General features: G+C 39.8%; 1 protein-coding gene across 19 annotated transcripts in view; it reads left to right on the top strand.

Annotated features, from left to right (window-relative positions):
- Pmca (plasma membrane calcium-transporting ATPase 3) overlaps window positions 1–20,823 on the top strand; it is a 93,340-nt gene that overhangs the window by 27,481 nt on the left and 45,036 nt on the right. For 14 of the 19 annotated variants that reach the window (XR_012992167.1, XM_076311983.1, XM_076311981.1 and 11 more), the window contains exons 2-12: window positions 8,523–8,800; window positions 8,869–9,066; window positions 9,454–9,680; window positions 10,054–10,189; window positions 10,271–10,405; window positions 11,873–11,908; window positions 13,005–13,381; window positions 13,852–14,336; window positions 14,674–15,719; window positions 16,253–16,467; window positions 17,240–17,391. Coding sequence is in view for 18 of the 19 variants with exons in the window: in XM_076311983.1 (XP_076168098.1) it covers window positions 8,644–8,800; window positions 8,869–9,066; window positions 9,454–9,680; window positions 10,054–10,189; window positions 10,271–10,405; window positions 11,873–11,908; window positions 13,005–13,381; window positions 13,852–14,336; window positions 14,674–15,719; window positions 16,253–16,467; window positions 17,240–17,391 (3,164 nt within the window). In the remaining variant the exon portion in view is untranslated. Of the gene's footprint in view, window positions 1–6,868; window positions 6,933–7,250; window positions 7,544–7,576; window positions 7,596–8,522; window positions 8,801–8,868; window positions 9,067–9,453; window positions 9,681–10,053; window positions 10,190–10,270; window positions 10,406–11,872; window positions 11,909–13,004; window positions 13,382–13,851; window positions 14,337–14,673; window positions 15,720–16,252; window positions 16,468–16,845; window positions 17,215–17,239; window positions 17,392–20,823 lie in introns of those variants that run through there. The other 5 variants (XM_076311973.1, XM_076311976.1, XM_076311978.1 and 2 more) reach the window with 5 other exon arrangements.

Below are 20,823 nucleotides of genomic sequence, written 5' to 3'. Positions count from 1 at the left end.
ATGATGGTGGCGCCAGACGTGCTGTTACTGTACCAGTGTAGTTACTGTACCATTTTATGGTTACTACCTCTACTTATATATAGTTATTATACTGTATACTGTTATAGCATTGCTACATTTCTATGCAATCATAAAATTATTACTGTATATTATTACCATACTATTGTTAACATTTTCAGTATCGATTCGCTGACTTCTGTTAGTTCAATGGTATAGTGGATCGCATATAGCATTGCTCTACTACACTACGACAATGTTATTATACAAACATTACCGCTATGCTACTGTTGATATTTTCGATAATCTTTATCTCTCTATCTCTTCCGAGTCGAATAGTATAGCAGGAACACATAGATAGCATTGCTATATTACCACCACGCTATCGTTAATATTTTCAGTAATGATTCGCTTTCCTAAATTATTTAAATCCTTCAATAGGACCCACTTGTAACATTGTTATACCATAGCTTACTATACACTAGGTATCATTTGATAATGTAATAATTTCAATTATCGTTAATATTTTCAGTAACAGTTTACCCCCTTCGATTAGTAGAACGATACAGTAGGATCACATGTACTACATCGATGCTACTATATAAGCAGTGTTACCACTACGATATCGTTAATAGGTTAGCTCTCTCGAATTAGCAGACCGATATACCGTATGCCATATCAATGCTATTGTACAAACGTAGCGTTATCACTGCGCTATCGTTGATATTTTCGTCAATGGTTCGTTCCCTTTCATCAGTCCAACAGTATACAGTAGGACCACGTGCGCCCGTAGCGTCAGGAACGATCGGTTCGATAAATCGGTCCGAGTCGCGCGTCGAAATGTCACGTTTCGAAATTCCGCGACGCGGCGGAGAGATCGCTGGTCGCCGGCGCGATCCCACGAATCCCGTCGAAAGCACGAAATTCGAGTTCAATTCGGGAGCCAGACGCTGCGTAATCGGGCGGCCCTCTCTCGTCGAGCGTCTACGTTCAAATATATCCGGCGGCGTGTTCCCGTTCCTTTCGCTCGCCCCGCGCACGATTGACGTCATAATACGACAGTGCGGAGCGCATTAGCGTCATGAACGTTTACACAATACTTTACTTCGGCACGTTATCAATCCTTTTGGTTTATAACGGAGCCCCCAGTATCTTGAAATCTGTCAGGCGTGCTAGGTATCCACCGCTGTGAAGAGAAGGTCGCGAGTCAGCTATTGCTTCGCTTCTCCCGTGTTGTGTGTAGTGTTCTAGAGTGCCGCGCCGCGGCTGCTGTAAAATCCTCGGCCTCTCTCTCTCTCTTCCTCTCTCTTGCTCTCTCTTGCTCTCTCGCTCGTTCTCCCAGCCCCCTCCCCCTCTCTCTTCGTTCCCCCCTCACCGTCCACGAATATCTGTTTACCTGCGACCACGACGAACCGTCTTCTCGCGGAAGACGATTTTGCTCGAGTATATACCGCCGCCTCTTGTGTCATCTACGGCCTTGGGTTTATAAATATTCGTCTGTGTGCGAACGCCACGCGAGCCGCGAGCTGCAAATTTCGACAATGCGTTAAGTAGGCCTTTAGGTCTACTTTGTTTTGTGTGTTTGAATTATTTGCGGCCGGACCTTCGTTCGTGGGAAGAAGTTCTTGGACTTGGCGCGTATAAATTGCGTACGCGCGGCATGCATAAATTATACAGACGGGCGAATGTTTATAAATAATTATGTCTTCTTCGATGAACGTTCGTGAGTTTGGGATCGAGGTCGTGTTTGCGCGTAAGTGATGAGAATTTTTAACGTCACGGGTAGCGACAACTCTCGGTGAGTAACAGTGCAATTTGTTCTTTTTTTTTTTTTCTTTTAATTCTACTCAAAAGTAGACGACGCCGCGGATAATATTTCACGGCGAACCGTTATAAAATCAGCGTCGCGACGGCGCCGTCGCGAGGAAGGAATTTCAACCGGGATTGCAACGGTTTTTCTTTTTTTTTTTTTTTTTTCTTTTTGATAAAAGACGCGCGAATTTTTTCCTCCTTATTTCCCAGATGGCTCGTCAGCCAGAAAGGGACAAGTAACGAGAACCTGAACAGTGAATGGATTGTATGGTTCTCAGTGACGCGCGACCGCGTATTGCACGAGTAATTGCATACGAATGCACAAATGTTCCGCAGCTCAATTATCGCTCTTCGTATCCAACAAGGTGTGGTAACGTTTGATTCGCGAACTCGAACACCCTCGAACGCGATCTTTCGTTCCCCTTGGAATTCGAAATTATTCGAATTAAGACGAAACGGGACGAAAATTACGATATTTACCCGTGGACGTTTCAATTCGGTTAATCTCGATCCGGTCGGTACGAAGATTCGATAACAACGTGGGTACGTCTCGCAACACCCGCGGAGAGTCCGTTTATAAGTGTCAATTCCGATCGATAAGAGTTTATCAGTCATTAACATACTCTCGTAATCGTTCGTTCAGTATCGCGCGATAACCGAACGCGAAATAATAGAAACGCTCGTAATTCCCCGGTATATTAATGCGTTATCGGTTCGTTTGTAACAGCGATCGGCGATCGTTCAACAGCTCTCGATTCACGGTCGATCCGCGAGCGTTCACCGATTGATTCGATTACCTGGGTCGATTTTTATCGCGGGTGAACACTATCGGCCGAAATCACCGCTCGGATCAAGCGTGGAGCACTTGAAGTAAATTAGACGAGAAGTAATGGGAATAGGTAGATTAAATTTCTTTCTCTCCCACCAACCTCCCCCACCCTGCTTCTCTTTTTGTCTGTATTCGACTGTAATCACCGTCGACGCAGTGTCTTCTTTCAACTACGACGATAACATGCGAGAAGCGAACCGATCGGAGAGACTTTTCGTGATTTTGTGTCTCGCGGGGAACAGTATAAAGGCATCGAAGTGACGAGATAATACTCGACAGGTGATCTTGGTAATAATAATTTTCTAATTTGTACGAAAAATTTCGTTATTCGAACGGAGAGAATCGAGACAGTATTTACGATACGTTTTAACACGAATTTTATTCGTACAGTTTATACGGTCCATTGTACAGTTATTCGATCGTTGGATTCGTTAGTACTGGATAATGATTTCGTTTACGTTACTTTACCGTTTCGATTCAATCGCTCGAGAAATCTTCGAATTTTTCGCTGTCACGCAACTATGTCTGTCTAAAAATTTCGAAGAGAAGCTTCGACCGACGAAGAATTCTCAGCTTACAAAACACACGAGACATTTTTACGTTAGCCAGCAAACGAGACGTTGCAATGCGAAGTTCGTAGAGCCACGAGTGTATTTGTTCTTGGACAGTGGCGTTCTTTATTCGCGTGGACGCGAAAAACGGCAACGAGAGCATTATCGAGGCAATCGCAAATAGGCATTTGGAGTGTTTGGGCGGGGAATATAGATAACGTTGTAAATATGGTCGCCTAACTGGTCCAAACGTTACCTTTTAATTGTTCTCCACGTGCAACGTATTCCTTATTGTATCGATTCTGAAACCACCACGTTTCGATCGATTAAATATATTTATTTTCGATCTCGCTTCTCGATACTCGATAAAGGTGTTCTCCATTCTTCACTGTTGTACCAAAAATGATTAATCTGTACGCTGTGAAGATAATCCGCACCTCGATACTCGACGAAGGTGTTCTTTGTTCTTCTTTGTTGTGTCAACAATCGTTTGTACGCTACAGATTTAACTGAAAGATCGATTTTTACGCAAAACGAAACATTCGTCGTTTGTGCATAATTGTTGGACACTTTCGTATCTATCGTACTCGAGAAAAAAATACATTGATTCGCTATTAGCAAATTGATCACCGAAAGACGCAAGGTTTGACCCTTTCCAATTTTTCGTTTACAGGGCATCGGTAACTCGGTGAAATTTCTCGAAGCAGATAAAAATATCGTCAATTTTCCCGTCAATATTTCACCTATTTTTACATTTTACGAGATACAATATTTGGGTTTCGAGTCTCGGTAGATTTTCTCGGTCCGATGGTACGGTGAGTTGCAAAGATTTAAATCCAGGGAACGAAATTCTCTTCTAATGATTGCGTTCGATGAAACGGGATCTTCTGGACCAATTATCGCACTATTCGTAATATCGTTCCGAGTTCCCGATCGCGAGAGAAAAAAAAAAAAAAAGAAAAATAAATTTCCTTATCGAAGCTCGTCGACCAAGGGACGATGGAATTCCACTTTAACTCTTAATTAGGCACGTCGATGTAAAATCACAGAAATAGACGCGGGGTCAGTATCAGTATAAATACATGATTGCCCAGTGACACGTGCGGTCATGGCTGATCCATGAAAGTCGGCTAGGAGAGAGATATGGGACCGATGGGATAAATTCTTAAGGCGATTTTATCCGATTCAGTGAAAACTGGTCCCGAGAGGCATTATAATTAGAGGCTGTGTAGTTATTGTTGGACGTACCAGTCCTCAGGATTCACCGGGATTATTGATAGATCGATTGCCGTTAACGTCTCGTCGTAGCTGTGACGTGTTATTATTATTATTTTTGTTCTTCTTCTTCTTCTTCTTATGTTCATCCGTAAACCGTGAACACGTACGAAAGAGTAATTTTCGACACGTTACCTAATAAACGTGTATCGTGATAAAACGTTGCAAAAACTTATTTCGGGGAACGATAGAGATCATGGTAATAGTGGTTCGCTACGAAGATAATCCACTCTTCGATATTCGATAAAGGTGTACTCCGTTCTCCTCTGTTGTACCAAAAATGATCGATCTACACGCTACGAAGATAATTCACGCCTCGATACTCGACGAAGGTGTTGTTCTCCATTCCCCTGTGTCGTATCAAGAATTGTTTATACGCTATGGACTTAAGTGAAAGATTTATTTTTGCGCACATTGAAGCATTCGTTATTTGTCCGTAGCCGATGGACCCTGTATATTGGAAAAAGGTTGATTAACCGACGAAGGATTGACCGTGAGGGGGATATTTTGCGCCGAGGGGTAATTGAGATTCGCACGGAGGGTACATTCAACGCGGGATTAAATGTAAAATGACGTTGCCTGAAAATAAAGACACGGTTACCACCTTTGCGCTTAGTAAGGCAGTAGTTAGTCTTCCCATCAAATCAGCTTCTAATTAAGGAAGCCCTCCCCTGGTCAACAACTTCGCACGCATTGAACCTATATACATACGTTAAGAGCGAGCGAGAGAGATTACGCGATTTCACTGTAGTATCTGTGGCTCGCATTAACACTTCGGTGCGAATAGAAAGAGAATGAGTCCGTTGCGTGAAAGAAAACGCTGTAAATATCGCCCGATGTAAATACCAGACCGGAATTGTTAAATGTGAAAGACATTTCTTAACGCGATCGATAATTCGGTTTCTTTTTTGTTTTAGAACGATGATAAATAATTCGACGGAACGAAAAAAGAATCCACTCGCTGGGTTTTACTTGATTTTTTTTATTTCTTTGTTTATCGTTGTTAGACGTCTTGGTAGACAATATTAGACAAGTTTTGTTGGTAAACATTGTTAGACAAGTTTTCTTCTTAGACAATGTTAAACAAGTTTTGTCGTTGGACAATGTTCAACAAATTTTGTTGTGGGACATTGTTAGACAAGTTTTGTTATTAGGCAATGTTAAAAAAATTTTGTTGTTAGACATTGTTAGACCGGTTTTGTTGTTAGACAATGTTAAACAAGTTTTGGCGTTAGACATTGTTTGAGAGGTTTTGTTGTTAGACAAGTTTTGATGTTAAACAACGTTGGACGTTTATTTTCGGTTTTGCGTTAGAACAACCATGTTTATAAATAGTAGCATGGTAACCCTGCGCGTGACTATTTAACGGTTAGAATGATTTCATACGCGTCGGGAGTTCTCTCGATAACGAGAATTTTCCTCGATTTCGCCGCCATCGTCGATTCGAGAGCTCGAACGAGTGTAAACAATAGAAGGGAATCCGCGTGAAAATACGAAAATAGTTCGAATTGGACAGCAAAAGGATTCCGTTTCTTCTCTCTCTTCAATTCTCCTCTTGCTTTGCCGCTCTGTTTGCCTCGTATCGACTGTGGCTCTTCAGCTCAATCAACAATATCGACACGTTACCTCCCTTGCAGGCCAAAATATAGAACAGAAAGTATCTCTCTTCTCCACGCGGCCAAGGAAATGGCCTCTGACCGCTTTTGAGACAATTCCTTTTAGTTAAACGACGCTCTTTAAACAGAAGAGGCTATCGAGCAAAAACAAATGAAAGGGAACGTCAATTATTAAACACGGCACCGTGTTGTTTCATTGCGAATGAAAAATTGAAGCATTCATCGAACTTTGTATCGTATGGTTCCCTCGCAGAAATAGAAACGATGCACAATGAGCACCGCGTGCAAACAAACGCGGAATATAAATATTCTTAATGGGAAATTAAACGTGATTCGTAAAAATTCTTTTCGTGAAATAAATTGATAAATGTGTCGCTAATTGGCATTTCATGTATTATCGAATAAGTGTAATTGAGAAAATGGTAAAAAGATGTGAGAAAATTGGATCGTTAGTCATCAATGAAAGAAGGAAAAATGAAGTGTGACTTCATTTTTCCGACAAATTTGTAACGTGGTAATTAATTAATTGAAGGATTTATGCGATCACCCTGATTAGATCATCGTAAATTCTTGTCTGCCCGATGCCTGTCACGCCTATCGTGTGCTCGTTGTAAAAGGAACTTACGACTGAAACTAGTTGTTTAACCGTAGCCTGGGTTGTAATAGGATGAAAATAGAGTTGTGAGTAAAAATTACGTAAACGCGATGAATGAATCAGGTTGAACTTTCCAAGTGAAAATGTGCAGGGAGCGCGATCAACTCAGTTCATCGCGAGACTCGATGTGTGATGTGTCGGCTCTGTTGTATTCGCGTTCCATGTTTCACGCTATTGTAAATTACATATTACGAAACGTACGTATCGTGGCAAACGAAATGTTTTAACTGGGCGACTCGTTTGCTAACAAATAAATTCAATTTCTTTAAGATCGTAATTCCTCGTAGAATCTTTTAATCCATTCGGAACGTCAATCTGCAAGAATTGTTGTTCAGTTTCGATATTACAATGGTCAAGGTTTCGAATAACTGATTTATATAAATATTTTATGGAATCGTAAAAATGTAAATATTAAGAAACTTTCGATCGGGGTTTGAAATAATTATTCGTGTTCAAAATTTTCATTGAATTTGAACGGAATTTTGATTATTTATTGGGAATGTTGTTTTATCCAGTATTGGACAGGAGAAAACGAGGAAAATAGTGAAACTTCGCGCAGTACGCGTGCGAGCGGCTAGAGGGCAACACGAATCGATTACCACTTTGCTAATGGCTTATTTCACTTAACACGCCTTTCCGAGGCGACCAGGTTTCACTGCTACTGGTTGTGTAGCGAGTAGGTTTTCCACGTTCAGAGAGGTCGACAGGGAAGAATGAAGCTCCAAGGCCCATACCAGTGAAGAGAGATCGGTTTGCATGCCAATTCGCGATCCGCTCTCCGCGTCAACTTGTAGACTGTCACCAGAAGGTAAACGGATTTTCTCTCTTCCTCCCTGTCGTCGCTCTGTCTCTGTTCCGCGGTCAGTGTTATTTTTAGATTGTCTATCGTCGATGCCCGTTCAATCGGTCGGTCCCGTTATTCTTCCTCACCGTGACATAATTTCGGAAGTAAACGTTTCGTTCTTTCGTCGACGTGGGTAGTCTCTCAGTAACGACTCGTTTGCCAGGGTACATAACCTCAAAAGCGTGTCGGCGTTTACTGACAGCCGAGACTCATGTCTCGTTTTTATCACATTTGTGAATGTGGGCGATGATTTTACCATCGTGTCCTCCACAGTTCTCGCCGATTTAAATTGTCGCCAGCGATGAGTCGATAGAGTTTGAATCCACCGACTCGAGTTTTCTGTTGTGTCTTCGAAAGGCGTTCGCGCGGCATAGAATATCGTTTCGAGTCTCGTTTGCGATCCTCGAAATTCATTAAAAAAATCGTTTGTTGGTGTCGCGTTCGAATTATGCGTAACCTCTATAGTTACAGGATTCATGCTGGTTGTGTGTATCAGTTACTGTGATTATAGAATGGCACGTTCTGTGTATTGTTGCTAAAGATTAACCTTTCTTAAAATTGAATTGTTTGTGTTTGTAATTTGAGTGTTACGAATTGTTTGCTTGAATGGTGTTAGGAGAATACTGTGGGACTAAGTGGGACAGACAGCTCTGTCTTCGTTTCTTTCTTTCTTCATAGAACTGGAGAATAAACTTAAAAAAAATGCCTATGCATATGATTATTACGGAATGACACATCTATGTAAATAACTATGAATTAGATCATTCAATCGTATGCTAGTCACTTGTTCATGAATCAGTATTCATAGGAGAACAATAAAACTCATGCATAATCAATGTGTATTCAAAAATGACAGTTTTACACACATAGGACACATTATATCTATGTAACGTCATATTTCCAAGCAGAACATTTTTTTAAACTATTTATTTTTATGTTTTAGCTGTTGGTCCTCCAATATTCTGGAGGCCAGTGGTGTCAGTGACACCAGAGAATAATACGAGCTGCTAGCGTGAAGAAGTGCAGTAGAGTTGGCTTAGGCCAACGTCGGTGGACGAGGCATAATGGCAACAATAGATGGCCGACCAGCCCAATATGGTATCACTCTTAAGCAACTTCGTGAGCTCATGGAGCTACGGGGACGTGAAGGTGTCAATAAACTCAATAGCCATGGTGGTGTGCAGGAGATTTGTAAAAAATTATATACTTCACCTAGTGAAGGTAACTATCTTTGTTAAATAATATACTGTTCGAGAAAACTTCAAAAAAAAAAATTTGTTACTGCATAGGTCTCAGTGGATCAGCAGCAGATATCCAACATAGACGTGACACATTTGGTTCGAATCTAATACCACCAAAACCACCAAAAACATTTCTACAGTTAGTGTGGGAAGCTTTACAAGATGTTACGTTAATTATCTTGGAAGTAGCTGCATTGGTTTCATTAGGTCTTAGTTTTTATCACCCAGCAGATGAAGAGGAACAACGTAAGTGTGAACTCTGATATACATATATATATATATATAATCATATCTTTATTGATATATCTTAATCACTGGATAAAGGCAAAAAAGCACACTAATACTTAGATTTTGTATTCTTATAACACAAGTATTGATAATATATGTGATAATGATATACCCTTTGCATTTCATAACATAGTATTATATAATGTCTGGATAAGTAAATCAACAATATATATGTTAAGGATTTATGTTAATAGCTGTATAAAAAGTAGTTTTGGCAATAATTGATAATTGATATAATTTTATGAAACGAGGAAAACTACGTTCGTAACATGAAATCTCTTAGTTTGTATGAAAATCAAATAGAGGAAAAGAGATTCACAAAATGTCTTTTTCATGAATTTCCAGCTTCGATTGAAGACGATGAAGCAAAATATGGGTGGATCGAAGGACTTGCTATATTAATTTCTGTGATTGTGGTGGTATTAGTAACAGCTTTCAATGATTATTCTAAGGAAAGACAATTTAGGGGCCTCCAAAGTCGGATAGAAGGAGAACATAAATTCTCGGTTATTCGGCAAGGGGAGGTCAAACAGATCTCTGTATCTGACATAGTTGTTGGTGACATTTGTCAGGTATGTGTATGGTTAGATTCAGAGAAACTTCTATACTCTTTAAGTCAATGAATTTTAATAGCTAAAGAAATGTTTCAAAATACAGAAAAAGTTTGTGTACAGTTAAAGTCAACTTACAATTTTTGGTTAATACAAAAAATTGTTACACTTTGTTTGGAAAGTTGCCAGAATATTTAAAGTAAGCATTTTCTGTACCTGACATAATAAGTTGGCAACTTTTTCAGTATATTTTGGTGTCTAAAGATTCGTCAAAATGTTTTGTGCAATGCTAGTCAGCTTTGAGTTGCAAACATTATTTTAGTAGCAAATATCATTTTCTTTTGTGTCAAATAATAAAGAAGGTCTTTCTTAAATTGGATGATTTGCAATTTAGATAAAATATGGAGACTTGCTGCCAGCAGATGGTGTTCTAATACAAAGCAACGATCTCAAAGTGGATGAATCCAGTTTAACAGGAGAGTCAGACCATGTTAAAAAAGGAGAATCATTTGATCCTATGGTACTCTCAGGTGAGAGGTCCTCTTGTATAGATTGAACATAAAATCTATTCAAAGTTACATCATTGTTGCAATGACAATTTTCTTTCAAAGGTACACATGTGATGGAGGGTTCTGGAAAAATGTTAGTAACTGCAGTAGGTGTTAACTCGCAGGCTGGTATTATCTTTACTTTGTTGGGTGCTGCCGTTGATCACCAGGAGCAAGAAATTAAGAAGATGAAAAAAGGTATGTAGACTTCATTTCAGTGGATAGCATTCAATGTCAGATGTCTTTGTTGATTTCAAAAGGTTGAGGATGATTGAAGTAGTGTAGTTTTCATAGATTGCCATTTTGAAAACAGTATCTTAAGAAGAATCAAATTAAACTGTCAAACTATGTTTATTTTAGAATATTGTATCACGGTTAGAAAACAAAATATTTGAGTGTTTAATTGAGTTGTTTTGAGAATGGCGTAGTTTATGAACTTATGCAGTTACAGTATATTAAATACTCATTCAACCCGCTACCTCTCTGGCATAGAAAATAGGAATTGTTAAATAGATGAATTACAGGAGAATTTATTTGTCAATCACATGAGAGAAAGTTGATGAAGAATAGTAGCTGATAGTAGGAAAGTTCTGCATGAAAATACAAAAGTAAATATAGAGAAACAACAGTTGACGCATGGTATTTATTTGAATTAGTGTGAAAATACTTTTTTGTGAATTTATTTCTAGGTACTGTGACTCCTTGTTTCCTTGGCATGTGTTTGCAATACCTTGAAATAATGTTTGAACTATTTGCTATTTAGAATTTGAAAAAAATATTTGTATGTTCATTTGGTTGCTTCTGTACATGAAAAATTGTTCATAATCATGTTGAATGAAAGGAGAAGAATGAATATTTCGTGTCTTTAAAAAAGAGTAAAAATTCAAATAAATAGAAAAACTAAAATTTGAGAATTTTAGAGACAGTTGAGTATTTCATAAGTATGGTAAATTAATTCTTACTCTTGTTATTATATTATTTCTCAATGACTTTTTGCGCCTTCTAAAGATATTTGTATCAGTCTGCATTTGATTGTACATGTTTGTATCTTTGTCTTATGTGTTTATGTACAAAATAGTTTTATTGAATGATTTAGGAATAATTCTTGCCCTCATCATCGCGTAAAGGTCGATTCTTGTTACGAAAACATAATCCAAAAAATTTCAAAATACTCTAATATGTTTAGTAAGAGTTCAGAAATATTGAAAATTACCTAAAATTAATATACTTTTTTTAATAAAATCTATCATTACAAAATATCAAACATTTAAATTTAATAGTAAGAATCGATCTTAAGTTACCATAAAACTTTAAATAGGCAAAAACACGGTATGCTTTTCTGTGATTTACGTTATTGTGAATGTCTTTTGTTATCGCACAACCTGGAAAACCCTTTAAGTGTTGCAGAATGGTTTTCACATACTTCGCTAAACACGCTGTTCAGATGAAGTGAAGTAATAGAGTAAAGTAGCCCATGTCGCATTTGAACGACAAGAGTACAAACCTTTTGGGCTATCTACTTAGAATTAAGCGTTTAACGAAACCTGAAACAGAACTTAGAATAGAGAATATAAAATTACGAATATGGCGTAACTTACGACTGGCATATTACATTTTTAGATAGACTGCTAATCGATTTTGTTTTGCATGCGTTTTTTTATCTAGAGGCTAAGAAGCAGCGGAAGAAGAAGTCATTAACAGGTGAATAAAGTACTATCATAAATTATTACTGTCCATCATTTTTCGGTGTTAAGCGTGTACGTGTACATTCAATGAGCACGCGCGCGTATTTAGTTAATTTCTTCTTTTTATCTTATTTTTATATATACATATACATATATAAAATACACACGTCTTATAAGAAATTATATAATCATTTTTGAAGATCTTTTGATTTAAATCTTTGACTTTTCACTCTGTCTGTTTTGTTACTGCACACTCTATGGCCTATTTGTCTATACTTTGAAGAATCTTTGTGTTCATCAAATCAATCTTTTACTTTTATCACAGATTTTCCTCTTCTGTGTGGTCCATTTGTTCTTGTGCAAAATAAACAGGAAAATTTCTATAAAGAGAAAGACAAAGTTGTCTCATCCGTGCTTCTCTGTTCCTTCTATTATCATCTTTAAGTGTTTCAAGAGCAGCAGTTTATGCATTTGATGAATTTAGCGGACTACTTAATTCTGTACAGCTTCTGTTCTTCTGCATTTTAGCCATAGTTTTTAGATCTATGATTTTTACACATCTGTATTTTAAAAATGTAACTGTTATGCTTTTTAATCATTTCTTTATTATCCTCTTTTTGCCAGCTTATTGTACTACTTATATTTCTTCTTCCCTTTCTTCAGTAGATACTGATTATACTAATATTAGTTACCAATATTGTGGTACAAAATTAGAAAGTGTAAGTGTAATTTAGTTGTAATTGTTTAGAGGAGTTCGATTCCTGCGAGTGGCCACCTTTACATAATCTAACAGTACTGTGTCAAATCTGTTGTTTCATAAGAGATCAACCTCGAGAAGTAAGATATCTATCTAACATTGTTCATTCATTCATCATTTCACTAAGAAAGGGAATAGTCACAAAATAACTCCATAACTTATTTTTGTTTTTGCAAATTACTTAAGACTTTACTATTTGCCTTGTATTTATCGTAAACGTTAGAGAACCTAATAGTACTGTAAGCTGTTTCTAGTAAATGTATTAAATATTGGCAAAAGAAAGAAGAGCGCAGGCATCGAGCTTTAAAACAGTATCTCCGGAAAAACTCAACCAGTCTGTATGTTGTAAATAAAGGAGACGAAGCTGCAGAAATAACCGGAAACAGCCATGTAAGTGGAGGGGCCAAACACGAGGCCGGGGAGAATCACCAAGCAGCCGGCCAAGCGGCGGGTGGAGGAGAAGGAAAAAAGGAGAAGAGTGTTCTCCAAGCCAAGCTAACTAAACTCGCCATACAAATCGGTTACGCCGGCTCGACCATAGCAGTGCTTACCGTTGTCATTCTAGTCATTCAGTTCTGCGTAACGACGTTTGTCATAGACAGGAAACCTTGGAAAAATACATACGCTGGTGATCTAGTGCGGCATTTGATCATTGGTGTAACGGTACTCGTAGTCGCCGTTCCCGAAGGTCTTCCTCTAGCTGTCACCCTGTCTCTCGCTTATTCCGTTAAGGTAATTATTTTAATGATCTTTCTCTATTGTACAGGATTAACTAACTTGAAGAACATGCACTAAAAAGTAGGAAATGTTCTTTTCAATGGGTTCAATCTTACGTTGGGGATCGTAGACCCGCTTAGATTCTATTTTGTACGTATAGGGTTGAAAGAAATTAGGAAACTCGTTTCTATATAATTTCAAAAAATGAAGTAGGTATCAGAGACTAAAAAACCGCGGTGTAATTTTTACGATTCGGTGGATCTCTTAAAACACTGTGCACTTCAATGAGCGATGATCGTTCGAAGCGGTTGTTTAACTAACTCGAGCGAAAAACCTTTTTTATCGTACTAAAGACGTTGAAACTTTGTTATTAAGCTAAAGGGAGGAAAGAAAGTTCTCGTCTTTTCAATTTGCTGATTTTATGTTACCAAACAATCCAGATAAAGATGTAATACACACAATTGTTTTTCTTTTATGTGTTGTAGAAAATGATGAAAGACAACAACTTGGTACGTCACTTGGACGCTTGTGAAACGATGGGCAATGCTACCGCAATCTGTTCGGACAAGACTGGTACACTGACAACCAATCGGATGACTGTCGTTCAGTCGTACATATGCGAGAAAATGAGCAAAATAATCCCGAAGTTCTCGGACATCCCGAGCCACATTGGAAACTTGTTAATACAAGCTATCTCTATTAATTCGGCGTACACATCCAGAATAATGCCCGCGCAAGACCCTACAGAGTTGCCGCTTCAAGTCGGCAATAAAACCGAATGTGCCTTACTTGGATTCGTAGTAGCCCTGGGCATGAGCTATCAAACGATACGAGACGATCAACCTGAGGAAACCTTCACGCGGGTGTACACGTTCAATAGCGTTAGGAAGAGCATGTCTACCGTCATTCCGAGGAAAGGTGGTGGATACAGGCTTTTCACCAAGGGCGCTTCCGAGATCATTATGAAGAAGTACGATATTTTGTTCGCTCATAGAGAAATCCCATTGTTAGCCCTGAACTGGTAGGATGAAATTAATTGGCACATGTATCTGACACGTTGATCAGTTTAACTCTAACGAAAAGATGAGTCAGTCGCGTTAACTAATTATACGTACGAGTGTACTTGTTTTAATGATAGATGAAAAATATCATGAAACTGTAAACTCGATTATTGTTACTAATCGTATACGATGCTTTGGAAGAGCAGCGTGGATCATTTCGGCCACACCCTACCAGTCGAGGATTATCAAAAGGTGCATTACACAAACGAAGGTAGATATCTAAAAGTTTTGTTTACATCGTTACAGATGTGCCTTTATATATGGTCGCGAAGGTCATTTGGAGAAATTTACCAAAGAGATGCAAGAGCGTCTGGTAAAGAATGTAATCGAACCAATGGCGTGCGACGGGCTTCGTACCATCTCCATTGCTTATCGCGACTTCGTTCCTGGCAAGGCAGAGATCAATCAAGTTCACATCGACAACGAGCCGAATTGGGACGACGAGGATAATGTAGTGAACAACCTGACGTGTCTTTGCATCGTCGGTATCGAGGATCCGGTTCGTCCGGAGGTGCCAGACGCGATCAGAAAGTGTCAGAAGGCGGGCATCACTGTGCGAATGGTGACGGGTGACAATATTAATACCGCACGATCGATCGCCCTAAAATGCGGAATCATGAAGCCGAACGACGACTTCCTTATTCTCGAGGGTAAAGAATTCAACAAGAGGATCAGGGACAGCAACGGCGAGGTGCAGCAACACCTTTTGGACAAAGTATGGCCAAGATTGAGGGTGTTGGCCAGGTCATCGCCCACGGACAAGTACACGCTCGTGAAAGGCATAATCGAAAGTAAAGTAAGCGCAAGCCGCGAGGTCGTCGCTGTAACCGGTGACGGAACGAACGATGGTCCCGCTCTGAAGAAAGCGGATGTCGGTTTTGCCATGGGTATCGCCGGTACCGATGTCGCCAAGGAAGCTTCCGATATCATTTTAACGGACGATAATTTCTCCTCGATCGTGAAGGCAGTTATGTGGGGTAGAAACGTCTACGATAGTATAGCGAAGTTCTTGCAGTTTCAGCTGACCGTAAATGTCGTCGCTGTTATAGTTGCTTTTATCGGAGCATGTGCGGTGCAAGATTCTCCCCTTAAAGCAGTGCAGATGTTGTGGGTGAACCTAATCATGGACACATTAGCGTCTCTCGCTTTGGCCACCGAATTGCCTACGCCTGATCTTCTTCTTCGCAGACCGTACGGTCGCACGAAACCACTCATCTCCAGGACAATGATGAAGAACATCCTTGGTCAAGCCATCTATCAGTTGTCCGTTATTTTTATGCTTCTTTTCGTTGGTAAATATCCTTTCTGATTTTAACTTGAGTCATCTTTAATCCAAAAGAGAAAAAAATTAGTGTCTCAAAAGTTAAGCGTACTACTGTTCAAAAATTTGAGTACACATGTTCTGCGAACCAAGTTTCAAAGTTGTAAAGAACTATATTTCTGATAAAGAGAAAAAGTGTAGCAACAATGTACCTATTATACTTCCAAAGCACCAGTATATATGCTACGTAAGCCAATCGTTCAAAGTTAAAAGTACTCTAATACACTACGTTAAATGCACAATGTTTCTTGCGTTCCAGTCGATCGAATGAATTATTCCGTGTGAACGAAATGAAATATTTAGCCCGTAATGTGTTGTTGTTGTTGTTGTTGTCGTTGTTGTTGTTGTAGATGTAGTACCCAAAAGTTTGAGCTTGGTAGTACGTATCCTTACGTGAGATGAATTCGTCATTTGAGAGTGATTTCTTTTTGGATTTCGAGATGACCGAGGCATCAAGACGCTTCAAGAGCTTCATCCTTCTAACGATGAACGTCTGATCGATAGGTGATAAGATGCTCGACATCGAAACAGGCCGAGGGGTAGCACAGGCTGGCGGCGGTCCAACGCAGCACTTCACCGTCATCTTCAACACGTTCGTCATGATGACTCTTTTCAACGAATTTAACGCCAGGAAAATCCACGGTCAGCGTAATGTCTTCCAAGGAATATTCACCAACCCCATCTTTTATTCTATCTGGATTGGCACGTGTCTATCGCAGGTAACTCGTGCTAATTACTATACCCACCGCGATACGTTCTTCTCCTTAATTATGAAGTACGATAACAATGTTCAAACCATAACCAAATTTCCGGTGAAGTATCTTTATCGATCTTTAACCATTTCGCTACTAAACGCAACAATAATTTCCATGCCTATTAGGATTGTCAAGAAAAGATATCGCGATGATAAAATCGTTACACTCGAAGAGTCGTTAGTTCTTAATAAATCTTTTCTACCGCTTACGGCCGGATCTGTGTAACCTAAGAGTCAACTTTTTACCGTGAGAACACGAGAAAAGGTACCTCTGACTAAAACTTTAAGGTCGAAGCGTGTCTCGAGTCTTTCTCTTTACCATCGAAACGTTTGTTTTCAAAAGAGCCTAACGCTGGGTCAAAGTTACAAGCAGAAGGTTAACCGTATACACGGATCCCTCTCCCCACTTTGAGAAATCGTTCAAGACCGCAAAATGGTACACTCGCCGAACCATCGAAACGTTGAAACGTCCGTTCGTTTCATCGGGGCCAAAGAAACGTCCTTGTTTACCTCGGTGTTAAAGAAGATGGGATACTCGACGTATAGGAAAGTAGTTGTTCGTATCATCGAAACATTCTAATCAGTTACACAGATAATAGGTACGCCAAAAGAGGAGAAACGATCGTTCCAGCCAAGCAGGAAACAAACACAAGCGCAAGAGACGTCCTATTTGCATGGTGACTGCGTGGCCGCTGTTTTCTACGTACCCTTAACCGAATCGTATGTCTCTTTTCTAGGTAATTATCATACAATACGGTAAAATGGCGTTCAGCACGAAAGCTCTCACTTTAGAACAATGGATGTGGTGCCTGTTCTTCGGAGTCGGTACTCTATTGTGGGGCCAAGTAGTTACGACTATTCCTACGCGCAAGATTCCTAAAATCCTTTCGTAAGTGATATTCACGTATACAAATTTAGTGTGTCTATAGATGATGAGAGATACTTCTGTCCGGTTCAGCGGGCGCAGCCACGGCGATTAACGGTCGCCCGTTGTTCATTTAGGATGTCCGGAATAATTATTTATACGCTCCACCCGTAAACGGTATGTCCCGTTAGAAACGGCTCATCTTAATATCTTGGCCATTTTGGACAACAGGAAGACGCGAGGCGATGTCCCTTGCAAAATTTGCGTGGCTTCTTGGCGAACGTATTTCGATGGTAACGGTCTCGTTGCGAGCGGAGACGTAAAGGAAAATCGAAGATCAATTTTGTTTTCCTGAAAGAAACATTCACTCGTTTCTTTTTTCCTTTTTCGTAATAAAATTCGACGGTCGAAACGAATTTCGAGAACGATAGTATTCGGTTAGAGCTATTTTAGAACAAATCATTTCCTGGAGACATTCATCTTTTAATGTCGCATTAACATTTCTAGTATCTTCTTATTATTTCTTCGCACCCGTGTTTAAACGTTTCGGTAGCTGAATATCTCAGAAATGTGATTTTAAGATAGATTTATCTTGATGCTGTTATTCTCGAAATTTATCGTTCGATCGAATTCTATCGTGGAAAAAGAAAAAGGAGGAACCTCAGACGTTTCGTTCAGAAAAAGTATGAAAATTCATTTTTAAATTTCCTCTGCCCACGATCACCCGCAAAGATATTATTGCCATCGTTTGTTACGTGTACGTCAAAGCGGTGAAATTTTGCACGCGAACGCTACTTCCTGGTACTTGAAATAGGATAAATATCAAGGCGATTTATTTCCAGCGGGGCACTCTGTTCTACTCTTTTTTATTTTTTTCCCTTACTTTCTTTCTACATATTCTTTCTGTTTTTTTTTCTTTTTTTTTTTTTTTTTTTCTCTACTTGATTTTCTCTAGATCGAACTCGTAAGCGAGAACGACCAAAGTCAGCGTGCGTAACCGAGCATCTTGGCGTTAACACGACTAAAAAAACAGGCATATTCATCCCTGCACGCATTTACTAAACGAACGAAATGAACATGATATAATGGAAACTGGATTTTTTCTTGCTTTCTTGCATCGTGCGATGCGACAGGAACGCGCGTCGCGTTAGGTACACGTGAAAGAGGATCACGAGCTTTTCGTCAGAATGTATCGTTGCTGATCTCGTCTCGAAGTAAACGTTGGTGATCAGTGTCCTCTGTTCAGATCGTTGTTCCGACGCGCGGTTAATTTCTTCTTTGGGTTCTTAAACGTCGTATCATGCGCGTAGCTTTTCTGAATTTTTAACCGAGACCCTCCTTGGTACACGATATAGTCGCCTTTGCATGAACCTCTGTCGGTATTGAAAACTACTTATTAATATGTTAATACTTGGATACTGTTGTTCTATAATTCAGCACGATTATTCTACATTGATTTATAGTAATACCATTCGATTGTGTTTCGACGATAGTTACTGGTTATATAAAGGAATACTATGCAGATGTTATTATATGTAAATCTTGATGTTACCATCGGGCGATTGTTCGTTCGAATCGCAGTTAAATATTAATATTAATTAATTTTTGTTTCTCGACTGGTCAGAAGTAAAGTATATTACATTTAATACTAATATTTGACATAGCATGCTGTTAAGATTAAGCACGGCTTTCGATATCAGTGTTGAGTTTAGTATAATATCATTTCACCAGATTATTAGTATTAATATTAAGATATACTTGTTTCGGTTGTGGATACCACGTGGAGTACACTCGATATCTCTTTTATTCTCAATACTAACCTCAAGAGCCTTGAATGTGTACACATATACAGACAGCACTCGTACAATGTTTTCGTTATACAACCAGTGTCTGCCGTTAACGTTAATCTCGTCAAATTTCACCGAGACATTCGTCGAAACCTTTTGACCACGTGTTTTTCCATAAAAAACGACGACACGAGCAACACATCGATATCACCGTCTAAACGCTCAGAATTCGTACCCGTGACAATATACTAATTCAGTCAAGATAAGTATCATCGTAATCGGTATCGTGTAAAGGTGTAATAGAAGGGAGGCATGCATCGTGGAACTCATTATTGTAGTTGTATAACGTAGCGCTTCTATTGGTTTATGTTCTCGCATTTCTACGAGCCCTTTCTATTTATTGCTTTGCCCGTCATGTTATATCCCTTGATCCAACGACCGAACGCCACGCCTCCAGTACCCCCTCCACCATCTGTACACCGTATTAGCGTATCGCTTTACGTAGAGCATGGTCCCTAGACGCCCAAACACTAAGACGCCCAATCGAAAACGAATTGGTCGCTATAGACGCGACGGAATGATCGCTACCCCAATGTTCCCTCGCTCCCCCCCCACCCCTCTTTTGTAACTATACATTAGTGCTGGCCAAACGACCAATCGCTGCTGGAACGTCCAAAATGTCCCGTTCTTTTTTTTTCTCTCTTTTTTTTTTCTTTTTTTTTTGCGAACTTTGGACCGTCCAGAGTCGATGAATCGGTAGAACAGTGCAACGGTATCCGAATGGTTGGCGGAGTATCACGAAACGTACGGATAACCTTGGTTCAACGACACACGTATCATCCGATTGCTTTTGTTCGAACAGAAGACCAAAGTGAATGTGTACGTCGAGAAAACAAACGATCACAGCGGAGAACGAACGCGGTCGCCCGATACGGATTCGCGGGATGACACGTTTCGCGGAAGACCACGAGAGAGTACGACAAAAAAAAAACAAAACAAAAATCCCGCTCGACCCGTGAACAGAGGAGAGCCACTTTTACGATCAGAGTTCAAGGATACTGTTACAGTACTCACGATACAGTACCAAGCGTGTCTGTCTTACGTACGTTCGGATACCGAGGCGCGCCAACGTCTCCAGTACCTGGACCACCCGAACGTAGTCTTAGTCGTTGCATGACTGAAAAAAAAAACAAACGAAAAAAGAGGAGGAAAAGAAAAAAAAAAAGAAAAGAATGAAACAAACACACCACCCTGTCTCCAACGTCTACGTACTTGTTTGTTGTGACCACAACGAAACGAACGACGTCCCGGCGACACACTTGTGTCAACGGTGCGAACCTATAGTTGCGTTTTCATTTTGGTGTATGGGATCTCAGTGACGCGCTCGAACCGGTTAGTCCTGGCCGGTTCTCAGTGACACTACGGTTCTCGGGGACACGTCTCGGTCTGACCACCGGTCGGTGAATTCGAGAACAATAGTTAGTTCATAAGTGGTACTTGCGCTTGGCACTTGTCCGTATCACTCTTGCTCTTACGTCGGAGCTGTTACGGCTTGTCTCTACTCTGTCTGTTCTGTATATCTCTTCCCTCTATGTCTGTCTCTAACCTCTTCTTCTGGTTTCGTTCTTGTTTTCTTCTAACCGTCTGTCCCCCATCTGTCCATCACACG

The sequence above is a fragment of the Ptiloglossa arizonensis genome, chromosome 5 (assembly GCF_051014685.1).
Source record: "Ptiloglossa arizonensis isolate GNS036 chromosome 5, iyPtiAriz1_principal, whole genome shotgun sequence".
In the NCBI taxonomy this organism is placed as follows: domain Eukaryota; kingdom Metazoa; phylum Arthropoda; class Insecta; order Hymenoptera; family Colletidae; genus Ptiloglossa; species Ptiloglossa arizonensis.
This window is presented reverse-complemented; position numbering and strand designations above follow the sequence as displayed.